Source organism: Hyposmocoma kahamanoa, unplaced genomic scaffold (genome assembly GCF_003589595.1).
Source record: "Hyposmocoma kahamanoa isolate Upper Pololo Valley unplaced genomic scaffold, ASM358959v1 93, whole genome shotgun sequence".
In the NCBI taxonomy this organism is placed as follows: Eukaryota; Metazoa; Arthropoda; class Insecta; order Lepidoptera; family Cosmopterigidae; genus Hyposmocoma; species Hyposmocoma kahamanoa.
In genome coordinates, this window is record NW_020654810.1 from 18,431,238 (window position 1) to 18,448,309 (window position 17,072).

At 35.2% G+C, this 17,072-nt stretch overlaps 1 protein-coding gene across 1 annotated transcript in view; it reads right to left on the minus strand.

Annotated features, from left to right (window-relative positions):
* LOC113237127 (cerebellar degeneration-related protein 2) overlaps positions 1 to 15,576 on the minus strand; it is a 119,741-nt gene extending 104,165 nt beyond the window's left edge. The window contains exon 1 of the mRNA XM_026473421.1: positions 15,222 to 15,576. Coding sequence (XP_026329206.1) covers positions 15,222 to 15,297 — 76 coding nt within the window. The 5' untranslated portion in view covers positions 15,298 to 15,576. The remainder of the gene's footprint in view (positions 1 to 15,221) is intronic.
* Positions 15,577 to 17,072: the final 1,496 nt, after the last annotated feature.

The following is a 17,072-nucleotide window of genomic DNA, read 5'->3' on the forward strand; positions in this document are numbered from 1 at the left end:
GAACCTATTGCAATAAAACGGCAATTTCATACTTTAACCCCTAATATATGTAATTATGTACGAAATTTAATTTGAAATTTACCATGAGGTTTTCAGTTAAAAAACATTGTGATGAAACCGGCACGTCTAAGAAGATTCACAACCTTCGAAAAACTGTGAAGTCCCAATCCCAATCTGCATTGCACCAGCGTGACGTACTATGACTTAAACACTCTTCTGGGAGCAGACCCGAGCCCAGCAGTGGGACGTATGAACGGGTTGATGATCATGAGAGATAGTAATGATAATGCACAAAATGACGTTGAGGAACAAATAGAAATTCTTTTTTTTATAACATCAAGTGACGGGACGAACAAATCGTGTGCCTGATGGTAAGCTACACACCTGTCCATAACAGTATCAGTGCCACTCAGAGCTTTAAATTGCAAAGATCTGAGACATAAGTTGACAAGTACTATGTGCCTGTAATTTGACCAGCACCCTTACTCTTCAAAACCGGAACACAGAGAAAATATAAAAGAAATCTCATTAAGAAACCTGATCATATGGAATATTATTCCATTTCGTAACTTTTATTTATTCCATTATATTTGTCCAGAGTGATTTTGTCTCTGGCAAGTATTCAAAAGATTGATACAATTGAATAAATCTTGTCAAGACATTAGGTAGACATAGCTATGGTCAATTCTCACGCAAGTTTACAATTTAAAGAGACATAACATAACCAAAACCGGGTTTTGTTCACCAGACAATGGGCAATTTTAAGATGTCAGTTGTGAAGATTAAATTTATATTTCTAATGTAGTTACGGTTTATATAGGGAATGTAGAACAGATGCTAAAATGTAAACGTGTTGGTGTCTTCATGTCTGGGTGCCTGTGTAATGAGTATATTTAACCGGTACCCTACGTACCATGTGCGGAACCCACCAGCCCTTTTCTGTCTCTACCGTACAACTGCACTATTGCGCATAGATTTAAATTGTAAGGATAATATCGAATTCTCAGGTTTCCGCGGTTGTTATATAGGAAATGAAACTATTTTTTCTGATCCAAATCGCTTATGTTTGTTTTTTCAAACGTTTCGGGCCCTTTACAGGTCCCATGGTCAGAGTTGACAAACCTAAAACTCAATGTGTGCACCAGCAGGAACTTGACGTTGCAAATAAAATCTGGCGGTTCAGAGACCTTAAGAACAAACGTGCGAACGCGCGCCCCTAAATTCATTGTCATTTGTCACTCAAAAAGTGCCGCAACAATGTCATAATTCCAACATGCGTAAAAAAAAAACAGTCAGCCGTGACTCAGACCTGTAAAGGACATGATACGTTGGTTTGTTTGAAAAAGCAAATATAACCGATTTAATATTAATTTTAAATAGATTTAAAGACGAAAAAGTAGTTTTTATATAAGCATAACCTAAGAGGCGATAATGCATTTGCATTATCTTTATCAGATTGACAGTCTATTTGCCAATATTTATACCCAGACTTCACAGTTTACCTTACTTATTTGCTAAATTTCTTTTTCAATGTAATTTTTCTAGATTTTAAATTTGATTGATCCATAAACCAGGGAGAGAACTCTAATTAAAGTAGGCAAAATAGAAAGGCGTACCTAATTCGGAAACTGACTGGAATAAATTTATTTACGAACAAAATTAATCTGCCGAGAAATCCTAGCGCGGACACAATATTCATTAATTGAAATATCTGAGAGAAAAATGCAGTATTCATTCAATATTAAATAGTTCATTAACTATTAAAAGTAGAGAAAATATTGTGTGCCCATGGTAAGCTACATGCCACTACTATAAACTACATTGCCACTCAGAGACTTAAATCGCAAAGATCTGAAGGGTACTGTCACTGCGCCTGTCACCCTGAGACATAAGTTGACAAGTCCCATGTGCTTGTAATTTCACCAGCATCGGAACGCAGTACCTAACGGCCACATTACAGCTTGGCGACAGAAATAGGGAAGGTGTCAGTAGGTACTTCCCTGGACGAACTCTTTCACAAGGAGCTCTACTACTAATAAAACATTTGCGCCTTTTGAAATAATAAAACTTTTGAACCTTTGAACTTTTTAGGTGCACTTTTGAATTTATTACTTACCTACTACCAAATAGAGATCTAAAGTGTCAGATAGAACAAAAAAACTTAAAAGTTAGTTTTGGGAAATTTATTATGTTTTGTAAAATGTCATGGAACAAATAAATACATAGGTCATTTTACAAATAATCCTGTATAGTAAGATTTATTACATAAATTTTTATTTTTTTTAAATTGGTATTTCTTAAATAGTCTAACATTTCACTCTGGTCACTACTTGAATGTTTATAGGTAGTACAATCAGTCACTATTGCACGTAATATAGCTATAACCACTAAGAAGGTAGGTAGTGGTCACACTTAAGTATGGTATAGTGGTGCGTTTCAAGCTTCCCAAGCTCGTGTCACTAGTGGCCATTGACACTGTAAATTCATACTGCCTGACGGCTACCTAAGGCTAAAAGTGCGGTGTATATTATCTAATCAGTAACATATGTAAAGTACAAGAGAGTAATTATTTAAAGGGTTAAACATTACGGTCATGTTCAAGGATCAAAATATCAATTCTTATTTGGTTTCAGCTGTAAGACTTTCTAGTTTTGTGCCAAATAGGTAGGTCTTAGAGGATGGAAAAAAATAAAAGCACAATAGTCTAAGAGGTAGGCACATGTTTAGAAATGTCAATATATGTCACAATATTACAATTTTAAATGTATTAAGGGATTTTGGAATGAGAAATTATAGTCACTAATGTAAACAAACCATATAAAAAAAGTAATTCCTAACGGCAAGGAAACAATAATCGAAGAAGTATGGGTACGGTATTGGGACAAAATAAGAACCATAAGTAGGTAAGTTTTAGAAGCAGTAAGCAACCCTTGCGCTGAAACAGAACAGAGACTGGGTAGACGACTTAATACTGCTTATGAAAGTTGTACTTTGTGAAAAATATCTGAGACGGGGTGGACTCGCACGACGGTACACACCCATCCTGCAGCCGTAGCCGGCACAGTGTGAACAGGTTCAAGTTGCGCAAAAATTACTTCATGGGAGAGGATTTCGCGCTCACAATAGCGTAGTTCACCAGACAATGCTTGTAACTTAGTCAGTGACCACGGTCTTCTTGCGAAAAAAGGGATCCTATTGCATTTTTTACTTAGTTCAGAGTAAACAAAGGCCGCAATACGAGCTTTGTACACCGATCTGGGAATCTGTATTGTATTGCCGTTAAATAACGTAACATGTTTCTGTCATGATAATAGAGACTGCAAGACTTATAGAAAATAAATTGATATATATAGTGATGGGCTTAGACCTACCACCATTCGAATCCGTGCTCGTAACTCTGAGTTTCTCAGAATTTATTTATGAAATTTAATTGGTTTACATGAGCTTTTCGAAGGTTCACGACCCTCGGAACACGTGTGAAGTCACCACCTCACATTGTGTCACCTGACTATGGCATAAACCCTCGCATGCGCAAACCCGTGCCCAGAAGTAGGACGTAAATGGGTTGATGACGATGAAATTGAATTCTTCGTTGTTCAGAAAGGTTTATGCAATGCATAAGTTTTCTACCAGACCTTATCTGTGCAAAATGTTTCATATCTATGTATATCTGAATTGACCAACGTCATTAGTGGAAGGAGTTCTTAATAATTACCGTACACTGCTATAGATGAAAAAACGAACTTTGTATGTTACTCTACCGTCGGTGTTTTTTAGAAAGGGCGAAAGCGCCATTTTGAAATGTTTTTTCAGGACAACATGTTTTAATTTTTCATGACTGTTTTAAAATATTTACGTCCTTTTTTAAATTCAATTTTAAAACTTAAACTTAATTAAATCAAAATTAAATTTAAATTTCTGAGTTAATGAGTAAACCAACTGCTTACATTCTTGTACATTTGACGAAAATAAAAACCTTCAAAATTGCATCTCTTAAGCATTGATTGAGGTTTTTTAAACGATAAAGATCTTGCAAGGCATATTGAACTTTACTCAAAAATTCATAGACACTTGTACAGTTTCGCCGATAATTGGTCAAGCTATTGTTCAGCCTTTTTTTCAGATTGAATCTCTCAAGATGGGTCCAGCCCACTACACGCCTGGCTAACAAGTTTGTTGCTAAACAAAACTGTTTTGTATGCATATGACGAAACTGACGATTGCCACTTTTAGCCATTCATTTCGCAATCACAAATCGATTTGAACGAACTATATTGGTGCGACTAGGTAAGTAAGTAAGTAAGTTTGAATCTTTGTAGCCTTGGATACGGCGTCGAGTATATAACCAGAAATAGAGACGAAATAAGGGACCTCCATCCCTGGCCGCTCATCAGTCAAGTGGTAATGATATCAGTTTTAAATATCAACTCCCGTTTGCGCTGAAATCACAAATTAGAAAGCTGAAATAGTACAGAGCCAACAACTGACTTGTGTGTACGTGTCCGTATATTCCAAAAATATTCTGTATTTATTGTAATAAAGATAATATCTCTAACTATGAGGGGCTGTTCCATTCGGTGTTGTGGGAAAATCAGCAAAACATCTAATTACAAAACAAACGGAATTACATTTCATCGGTAGGTAATTAAATATTATATTATGTAATTTTTAAATTTTTCCATTATAGCAAAGCTCAAGTTAAACTGGTCGATATGAAGTGAAACAATTGACGGCACACGTCAATTGTTTCGAATTCGGGCTGACCAATCGGAGCGCAGTCACCACAATGATATGGCAGAATAGTTTTCAAACAAATTAAATGACATTTCGTCTCTATTTCTGGTTATATACTCGATGGAATACGGTCAATATATATAGCATTGCGGGTGATGTACAGCAAATGTTTGGAAACTTCTGTTGTACAGTCACAAGGGTTTCCAATAAATAAAAATAAGTAAGTAATAAGTTATAAAAAAAAATCCCAAAAAGTTTTTATTTAACCTTAAAGTCACGTGTTTATAAGTCTAATTATGTATTTCGATAGACATATCAATATGAGAAAGTTTACATTTTGGTCATTAATTATTATTAAAATAAACTTAATAAATAAACAGTTACCATGATTATCATTAATACAAAAATCGAACAAACACAAAGTAATGTTCCATCGATCCGACTGGATTAGAACCAGCGTCTGTTGCCCTATCGTGGCTACCGTTCTTACTAACTGAACTACAGATAGAGTCAGCAGATATCACGAATTTGTCTGGGTTAAACGATTTTTTTGCTGTAGGCTTGTCCGACCTTTTTATCACATTATAACTTTCAAAAAAATCTCAAAAGTTCGTGGAATTACATCTATTTGCCGATTTTTACTGAAATCGATCACCGGAAAGTGAGCGAAACCGGATTCATCCCCTAGTTTGCCACCCTTAGAGGTGGAATATTTTCTTCAAATTTGAATGGACTAATACAGAGGTACTACCCTCTTTCCAACAAAAAAAAGAATCATCAAAATCGGTTCACAAAGGAGTAATCGCGTAACATACACTCAAAAAAACAAAACAAATACAGTCGAATTAAGAAGTTCCTCATTTTTATGAAGTCGGTCAAAAATATTATCACGATATTCAATCAAATAAATATCGCATTCATCATAATAACCAATTTACCACCCATGCGTGAATATTTTGCTAAAAGAACTCAGTTTTCTAACATCAATATTACATGATATAGGTCTTTAAAATGCTACAGATAAGTGATCTTTTTATAAGCTAAAACACCATTGTTATTATAAACATGAGAGGGCCGTAAAAACGATAACTAACGAGTTTATGCAGACTCGCACCATTTACTTTGAACTTGCAGTGAATAGTTTACGAGTATAAGCACGTAAGAGCGTACGTATTTAACGTTTGAAAGTTGACAAATTCCTCCATCGAAAGAAAGTCGGAAGCTGTACCTGCTTAGTAATTTTACATTAATTATTAATCTAAATTGCGCATTCGGTATCCTACAATCAACGCCGGGATTAGCCCAAGTGGCGCCTGGATACAACCAATAATAACCTGGCGCTCTAGAAGGCACACGATCAAAATGGAATATTTACGGTTATATTTTCGCCAGTGAGCGGTGATTCGGGAGCAGATAGTGCACCGCGCACCCTGCACCGTAGGTAAAGTCGGCACGCACTGCCTATAATAATTCAGTTTGTGACAATTATTTTACATGCAACATCATTTCTACGCTTAATTATACGAAAAAGAGATATTTCGGTCATTCTCGGACTAGTGGTATATTATTATAATAATAGTTCACGACACAATACTCGAATATTAAATAATATTCCACGATAAGAAAATCGAATACTTAAAGTCTTATATAATGAAAATTGCCACGGTAATTAGGTAGTGAACACTAGTCCGAGAATGACTGATTTATTTAATTAATAGCAATACCAACATTAGGTATTTTCACAACACATTTTTATCTTATTTTACTTGGGTGTTCTACATTGTCAATGCAACAATTATAAATGTTGACGGCAATCCTCCAAAACAACGTATGCAAACTAAATAAAAAATGTCGATAAATTGACATACATAGATAATTTCAATTAAATAGCAATAGAGTACACTGAGAAGTACTATAGGAACTTATCGTTAGTCGTGTGTATATTTTAACGATTACATAAAAGAAACAAAAGTAGGAGCCCATTTATCAGCACGCATTAGCAATGTCTATAAGGTGTGTTTTAAACAAAATATCTTTAACACGCTTGATGCTAAAGCAAAGCAAAACCCCATACAAGTGAACTACAAACCTGATTACGTCTCATGTCAAAGTTCGTGTGGAAAATCCCCTGCTAACAGTAAATAGATTTGTAATTACTGAGACCACAACAACTTCCATATGATAAAACTAAGTAAGTAAACATACATAATCATCGTAAACATACCTTAAACAAAAACAGAACAGTGATGATGCGCGAGAAATTGAAAAGATACATGCAGATATTGCAATTTCCCGAACGAACTCACATTAAGTGATGCAAATTGATGCTTTAAAGTTTATATTAACTGCACCATTGAACCGAGAATATGTAACATAATATGATGGTCATTAGCTTTATTTACTGTTACTTGTAGTAAAGAGTACGTTTATTACAAAAAGTTTCTTCTTTAAAAGTCAAAGAAACAAGAGAACGTATTATCTACAAGAGTGTAGGGAATTAGAGCTGCGTATTGACATCCACTAGTATTTTACTTTATAGACTAAGCAACGACGCGATATGGGGATGTTTTTTAAATTCCGCCTTCCCCTTTCCATCACCGGGGGACTAGACGTCGGCTTGGGTTCCACCTCTATGTTGTAGATATTCCTAAGATTCGCACGAAGCGTTACGCTTCCATATTTATATGGAGTGGAATTCCCTGCAGACTTGTTCCCTGAACGTTACAACTTGAACCTTTCCAAGGCGAGAGTGAATACGCATTATTTAGGTGTGCATGCTCCCTCGTCGACCTCATCGTCACTTTCCACCAGGTGAGATGGAGATTTAATGTGCACTTAAACGTGTGAAAAAAGCAATATTCTTTTATTTTTTTTTAAATTGCTCTTCTCTCATAATAACTCCCGCCGTTACTTAAAAGGGCCCTTGTGACAAAAACTCAAAACAAAGAAAACAAAAAAACATACTGAGGAATTGAGAACCTCCTCCATTTTTGAAGTCGGTTACAAATAATGCTTAAAGAAGTGAAATTAAAAAATACCTACTTCTCTCTTGCGGTAACTTCAAACCTTATCCGTATAGGAAAAAATAAAAATAGTCACAGATCGGCCTTCTTTTACTGATTACGGCAGTATACATTATTTACATTTTTTTTTAAATGTCACATGCGCCGTGTCAACAGACTATGTGACTTATGATTCCCTAATGGTGTACATGCTTTGCGTAAATGGTACATAAAAGGAAATTAAAAGAGAATCTTATAAGAACTTTGACGGTACTTGAATTTAACTAAAAATATAACGAAATAATAAAATTTAAAATGTAGTCTTAGAAATGTAATTTAATAACACTATAGCTAACCATTAGGGCTCGTACCCAAATATTTATATATAAAATGATTGTACTAATGTAATTTATATGATTTCCAGATTACACTCTTCGGATGAGGTTAGTAAAAGTAGAGCTTCTTGTGAAAGAGTTCGTCCAGGGAACTACTGCCACCTTATCTATTTCCGCCCCCAAGCAGTAATGTCAGCATTGGGGTGACTGGCGTAGTGGCAGTGTCCCTTAGATTTTTGCGATTTAAAGCTCTGAGTGGGACTGCAACTGTTATGAACAGGCGTGTAGCTTACCATCAGACACACGATTTGTTCGTCCCGTCACTTGATATTATAAAAAAAAAAGAAAAAAGAGGTAGGTTGACGTAAAACACGCACCGTACTGTCCGAAGGTCTTTCTTTACTATACTAAAAGTATATGTGTAATGTAAACACGACAATGCGCGCGATCAGCAACGTACGCCTCGTACGCAATCTTTCGCCTTCTGTACGCTAAGATTTTGGGTTCAGCCTCAAATAAATACATTATAATTATCGAAGATTGATCTCACGAATTCGTTATTCGGTTATTCGTACTTGCTTTGCTTCACACGAAACAGGCGTAGCCTAGTGTGGGGATCATAGTTCAATTATGTAAAATTGTTAATCCTAAGTTATGGTAAATAAATAAAATAAGATAAATAAATTACAATGGCGCAGCGGTTACAAAATACTCACAATAGTGTTATTACAACATTGGTAAACAATAATTAAACATCTCCAGAATAGCTGAAATCTGAAAAATTTCATTTCATTTTGCAACCATTTACGCTTTAAATGCATATTGTATAGACAAATATATATTTCTCATCAAATCTAATAAATATTTGCATATACATACGCACGTGTCCATACTTTGAAATTAGAATTGTAATAAAAAATACACAAAACAAATTATATTTATCGAGTTCTTAGGTTTTCGCGATTGTTACGTCGACACATAGGAAATGAAACTATTTTTCCGGATTTAAATCGCGTATATTTGTTTTTTCAAACAAACCAACGTTTCTTTACAGGTCCAGTGGTCACTGTTGACTGATTATATTTATCATTCAGGAATTTCACAGAAATGTTGCTTTACATTGTTACTTCTCATTACTTCTCATTGGGGCTATTCAAGGCTAGAGTGAATAGGCATTTTTTAGGCAAACGCGTCCCATCGTCGGTCACATCGTCGCTTAACATCAGGTGAGATTGTGGCCAAGCGTGTGTCTATTATATATTAAAAAAAAAAAATCAATAATTTCTTATCTATCTTCTTGTGTAATTCTGGTAAACATACTACATACTATAAAACATTATATAGATACCATCTAGTCTAGGAATTGAGCTCTGAGAATGGATAATGTAATTTTTAAGTTGAAACTTAAACCTATACGTATACGTTACAAAATAACATAAGTAGATATTTCAACAACACACACAAGTGTACATTCCAAAAGGCAGTAAGCAAACATTAAAACAAGTGGTGTCGTGGGCAGGAATTCGGATACACTATAACGGTAATACATTTTGACCTCTGATTACTATTCAGATGACGTCTGTTCCATAGTTATTCGAATACATTCTTCATGCATGTTCCCAAAAAGGTAAATGGAACGACGAACAAAGCTGTTGCCTATAGTTTGAGGATATTTTAGAATATATTGCTTAAACGTAACGACGGTTACTAGGTAGTTATGTAATGTACCATAGGCACAATACAGACTTTACAGAAGTTATGCATATTTTACAGAATATTGAATGTATGGGGAGAATTTTGAAACTAACATTTAAGAAGAAACAAGAGTACTCTTATCGAGTTCTTAGGTTTTCGCGATTGTTACACATACCGACGTTTCGGGCCCTTTACAGGTCCCAAGGTCACGGTTGATCATGGGACCTGTAAAGGGCCCGAAACGTCGGTTTGTTTGAAAAAACTAATATACGCGATTTAAATCCGGAAAAATAGTTTCATTTCCTAAGAGTACTCTTTTACATAGATCCTTGGAGTTTACTGTTTGGACTTTAGACGGTGTTATCTTTTCTGGTGTAGAGTAGAATTTAAAAAATAGTGTAATTACCTAATGAGAGGCGTATGGTTACCAATACATTGATTACAATGAGTAGTAATCTCAAACAATAAGATAAATAAAAACAGAATATATAAATTACACACATATTACATTTTAAATTTGTTGATGGTAGAAAAAAATATGGTAAAAGAACACAACATAACTTTGATGTAACTTGAGCTGCTTATTTATGTTTTAAAGTTATCGTCTGGCAGAGATCGCTTAAAGCAATATGGCTGCCACTTCTGCCACCGCAATTTTTTTATTTAATTATATTGTATTTGATTCCATTCTGGTGTACAGTAAAAAATTTTTGTATTGTATTAATGGTAGAATGTTATGAAGTAAATAAAAATGTTTGGTTGTCAAATTGAAGAAGAAGAAGTAAGATGAAGAAGGAAATGGGATTCTCCCATTGTGCAAATTTCTTCATATAGGAATTATAGGTTCTAAATACTAATAATAGTATATATTTGATTGCATAATGATGAAGAGGGTTGGTCACTTTTCAACCTCGTGCGTGTTTGCGTTCACAAATACTTATATATTCCGTGGAACTGCACCTCGTTCAATATTTACCGTATTACATTAACCTCCAAAGTCAAATACAGTGACCGTATAATACCAGCATTGGAGAAATCATCGCTATTTGTAAACTATATATATAAATATCCTTTATTGCACCAAAAAAACAAACAAAGAAATATAAATTATAACGAAGATGAGCTTGTGTATTTGAATGGAACGCTGTTTTAGAAACAAATTTTGTGAAATCTGGTGACGAAAAATTTGATGAAATTACAGGCACATAGGACTTCTCAACATATGTCTCAGAATGATAGGGGCAGAGGCGACTGTTATGCACAGGCGTGTTACTTATCATCAGGCGCACGACTTGTTCGTCCCATCACTTAGTGGGTACCGTAAAAAAACAACTTTTAGAGATAAAATATACCCTATAACATTCCGTTAACAAACACATGGTCAAAAGGTAATTTGTTGGCTGCCATTATTTTAAACTCAGTCCTAAATATTAAACCCAACACCATTTACTATGGGAACCCTTTCAATGTTCAAAAAACGTACGAAACAGGTTTTTTTTATGATTTTGAATTTTAATTGAATGAATTAGGACTTACAAGCGCAGACTGTATGTGTGACTCTCTCGTATAAAAGATAATATGACAGTAAAAAAAATAAACGCTGTACCTACATACGCATGACGCATCCATGTAGACATAAAGCCACGGGAATAAGTGTGAAGCTTGAGCACTAGAACTAATTATTAAATTCATTACTTTGCGGAAGTCCATATTAATGAAAATGGAAGTAAATTAATTTGGGTTCGCGGAGTAGCAAATTAATTTACTTACATTTTTCTTCACCAGGAATAAAATTTATAAAACTAAAAACAATTCAAAGTTGTGTTGATCCTTGAATTAAGTTCGCCAATTACAGCCGTCAAAAATTATAAAGTGATCGGGGGTCAATGACGGAACTGACAATTAAATTAAATTACCCTAAAATTAATCTAATCGTGTGAATCTGTGTGAATTCACAGCAAATCTTAATTCCAAAAGTTTGCCACTTAGTTTGGAATTTAATTGGAATGAAACGTTTATAGTTAACGTTACAATATCTGTAATTGCACCTTTTGGGTGAGAAACAGTAAATTGAAAGCGAAATTTCGTTTTGATAATACTCAATATCTACATTGTTAAAATGGAAGTAAAAGTCAAAAAGTGTAAGTGATGATGTAAGTTATGGAATTGAAATGTAACGGAATGGTAATTGGGACGCGCTTTTTCCCCCTTTTTTCTCTAATTCCTTAAACCACACTTTTTTAATTGATTTTGTATTTTAGTTACATTATACAATTATTATAATTAAAATAACTATCACCGCGTTTAAATTTCTTTTTTTATAATATCAAGTGACGGGACGAACAAGTCGTGAGCCTGATTGTAAGCTATACGCCTGTCCATAACAGTAGCCGTGTCACTCTGAGCTTTAAATCGCAAAGATCTGAGGGGCACTACCACTGCGCCCGTCACCCTGAGACATAAGTTGACAAGTCCCATATGCCTGTATTTTCACCAGCACCCCTACCCTTCAAAACCGGCACAAAGCAATGCTGACATTACTGCTTGGCGGCAGCAATAGGTAAGGTGGCAGTACTTCCTTGGACTAACTCTTTCACAAGGAACTGTACTGCTACTAATATGTTTGTATGCCTAATGTTTGACCGGACACAGTGAAATTATATCTATTTATTTTGTACATATCAACTTCCATACAATCTGTGTTTTCACAAATAAATGAATTTGGATTTAGAGACAACAGGTAAGAAGTGAATATTATATAATAAGGATCTGATATACCTAATGTACTTATGGAAATTTTACATATCACATTTTATATTTGAGCATGACTTCATACTTAGCGTATATTGATTGTCCAATAAGGCATCATAGATAAATAAAAAACCTGTCAATGGAAACCGTGACTACAGCGGCAAATATATTGGATAAACACAGCCTTTGCTTGTTGCGGGCAATAACGCAATGGTTGACGACTTGTCACCTGCAATTTCTTCAACTTGAAAGTAATTTCAATTTGTCACCATTGTCACATTGTTATTGTCGTGTTAGTTGAATTTGTGTGGTGATAAAATTGATTCTTTACAGGGTTCGAAAGAAAATTACATATTATGTGCAATCTTATTTGGATTTACGACTAACTACGTTGTTACGCCTTGACGTGCATTTACAAAATTGGTATTTAGACTATGACTTGAAATGACGATAATTTTGGCAAAAATCTGATGGACTCATTTAATGAATTTATTATTTATACAATTTCCGCCGAGTACACTTATTTAAAGTTTTAAAAAGTCTCACATTGTTATCTTATTGGTAATAGAATTGATCCTCTAAAAGTTTCCTAAAGTGGGCTTTACGGCCCACTAGAGTCCTTGAGTATGCGGAATCAATTGGGGAGTTCATGCTGTCTAGGGAGTGTTATCTGAACTACACTACATTTTTCCCGTGTGTTAAGTTAATATAAAAAATACGTGTTTTCAATTATTTTTTGCGGTGGTTGATATTTTTTTATCTTGCCTAAGTGGGCGGTAACCAAAAACTTTGGGAACCCATGCTCTACAATCTAGAGATCCAGTTGATACCCGAGATATAAAAAAACATAAAAGTAGTTTTGTTTTTAGATCGGGATACTGTCATAATTCCAAGGATATTGTCATTAGTAAAAAAGTGGTATTATTAATTTAATTTATATGCGCAATTAATTTTTTTAATTTACCTTCGGCTTTTCGGTAAAGGAAAACATCGTAATGAAATCTGCACGTCGAAACGTGCGAAGTCCCCAACCCGTATTGGGTCAGCGTGGCGGACAATGGCTTAAATTTTTTTTTTTTAATTACCACAAATGCAACTTATTCTAATAATACAAGAATGTACTGTAAAGACCAATTATAAACGATGCGTCTTCTTGTGTCACTGCTGAAGGTCTGATTGTTGTATGATAAAAACATGTCAAAGCAGACAAATTTCGAGAAAACTGATGTCAATCACAAACAGTTTTTGGTATTCGCAGAATTTAACGAAAGATATAAATGTTGACCCTCTGTCGGAAGTAGAGATTGGAATGTCGCACGAGAAGTTTAATGCAGACGAGACAGTTATAACTGTTATTATTTTCACGCTGAAATGGCTTAACCAAGGGTTACGTTAAATTTAGTTTTTTGAATGAAAACAGTGATTGATTTAGTGTAAAAAAAAATAGTTATCAATTAAGTATGTCGATACAAATTATACTCGATAAAAACAGAACGTGCTCGTGGAGTTCGAATTATTTCGACCTATCTGTTTTTTGGACGAATAGTGATTTTAGTATTTATGTGGTCTGTGGTGATTTTGGATAAATACATTTTTTGTATACATTGTGTACGCGATAATATTTGGAATTAGAAATAACGTCGCAGGGTCCAAGATTTTTTCCTCTAACCATACACACAAGGTGTATTTTTAAAAACTTTGTGTTTCATTTGAATTGGTAATTTTCTTTCGACAAGTCACTTTGACGCATTCCCGGATGAAAACATCGAAATTCTAATGTAAATTCTTATGTTTTACAGCGGAGTTTATGTATATTTAAATTTTTAGACGCCTAATTAAATGGAATTGAAGTAAAACAAATTATTTTGGAGGACAGTAGCTCTACCGTCCAGTTGACCCTATTACAGTGTCTACTTACATTGCGTTTAAAACTTGTTTGTATAAATAAAATACAAACCTTGGTGGTCAGAATATAAAATACTAATTAGAATCGATGCAAAACATTTACCGCCGACTGCTCCATAAAACGTGCTGCCATTATAAACTAAGAGCAAAGAACTATTGGCGTTAGCTGCAGAGTAACCTGCATCAACTATGTTATTTGTGTGTAACGTAACGACCGTAATAATAAATAGCTGTAATGAATGACTAATATTAGGTTATTTGTGGTCTTCAATGTTTACAAACTTATCAAAGAGGATTCTTCGTAATTTTTAGAATACCTAGTCTGCTTTTTTGTTTGTAAAGTTAGCCAAGAAATTTTGTTATTGAAATCTTTAATTGAAACATACCTACCGAATAGATACTTGTATCGTATAACATCCAATGTTTTTAAACTCTACCGTTTGGAATTTTCATTATATTGGAAATGAAACTATTTTTTCGAATCTAAATCTTACAAGGTCCCGTGACGTGACTATTATGTACAAATATAATTGTGATTTCATTATCGATAAAAGAACGGAAGGAACTATGTTTCTACTGTTAAATTTTAGGTTTTGTACTAAAACGTGGGTAGTATACGAAATAGCAACAGTCGCAGCAATGTCCTGCTCCTGAACTATTCAAACATAATGTTTTCTAAACATTTAACTAATGCATTTCTAAATATATTACACTTGAGGCAGCTACATAATATGTTTAGGTACAACCTTCTTACAACATCATAAATCGACGGGAGTACGGGTAGTAAAGGGTCACTCACCTGACGTGGTCCAGCATTCCGGGCACTCCTGGCACAGGGACGACCAGTCGAAGGCTAGGTCTTCGAAGCTCGCCATAGTTGCGCCCACACCCACTTAATGTCCACTCCACACCATAACTATTCCAGTACTGGACACACTAACACTTTGTCATCAGGTTTACGTGTCCTTCTTATCCTTTCAAATAAATAAAGTAGAGCCTGGCCTTTCGTCACTGAACGGTTAAAGTTTAAATTTAAAATAAAATTCAAGTCAGTTATCAGGTGTTAAAAGTTCGCGGTATTAGATAGAATCTGTCGTGTCTGCAGCAATGCGGCGTGAGCGCGCACGAGCACACAAGCGGTCAGCGGAATACTGCGCGCGCGCAACCTCGCCGCGGCAGCCCGGCTCGGGATGTCGCGCTCGGAACCTGTTCCTCGAGACCCGCGAGTTCAGAGCGCCGAGCGTTCACGCGACTCTTTCGATTTCAATGAACCGTTAACAATCTATTCTCGCCGGGTGTGTCATCTTATCTGCACATCATCACGTAATACAACCGCATAAAAGACTATCTGTATCACTGCGCCGGATACAATGAGACCGTTGCAATTGTTAAATTTTCACCGGACTTTAGACGTTTCAAAATCTATTGCCAATCAGATAAAATAAACTGAAAGTTCGAATAAGTAGCGCGAAATTTTGCGTCGGCACGATACAATTTGAGCATTTGCTTTTGAAATGAATTCGAGACACGTCGAGTGGCCGTTAACCGGGTGTCCTTATGCAAGCCCACGCAGGTCTAGTACAAACCGCGAGCCTGTGTCGCAGCACACCATCGTCGGCTCTTTTGTTGATACAGTTTTATTAAGTCATACATATTCTGTCCGTACGGCCTTCTCAAACCTATTTCAAGTTCTTAGAAAATATGCAAGGAATGTTTGCGCGCGCAGTGATTGCGTTATTATAAGACGGAGCCTACTCAGTCCTCAATTGCAATTTTCCGGCATCATGGTAACAGAACGGCAGGAAATCAACCGTAAAGGGTTGAAAGCTTACAATTATGTGGTTTATTTTATTATGCATTTAAAAATTTTCTTTCCGTTCTTATTACGATGGTACTATGTAGGTAATTTCATAGAACCTTGCCGACACGTCATACACGCAAGTGTTACTGTGATTGATGATTTTTGGATGGCTATGGTTATGATTATTATTAATTTGTACGCAAAGGTCTCAATGGGCTCACACTACTTTTTGTATAAATACGTAATACCTGTACGTACTCTATCGCAATAGCAATACCAGCTATGATATTTAAGTATGATTCAAAATATTTACTTCTGTGTTAATAATTGCAAATAGGTAAATCGCGTATGGCATTCATAGCGGGTAGTTCAACTTTTTTTAGTTATTAAAGCAGAAAGCGGCAAACGAACTCGTTCCGCGGACGACCATTTGAGACGGTAAACTCGCGAGCCTGGAAATACGTACATGCTCTTGAGTAACAATAACAACGTAACTCGTCGTCCTTGAACTGAAGTAACACAGGTAACTATGCATCACGTTTCATCTAGTACTTTTGGACCATAAGAATTTATTACATTTTGTGTACTTTCATTTTTTAAAAGAGAAATTAAATAGGGCGCAGGCAGCGTTTGTTCCATTGAATTTGTGGAAGGTGTAAGGTTTTACACCTTACTTTATATTTCATACTATAGAAACTTGCATATGAAAGTCTAGCGATGTTTGAATGCGTGAAAATTGTTACCTTTCACATAAAAACCGAGCCGTTGTTAAGAAGTGAATAATAGCAAATACTTTGGTCTAGAGTAAAGATGACATTGTATTAATACTATGTATCTTTATTCTAGATC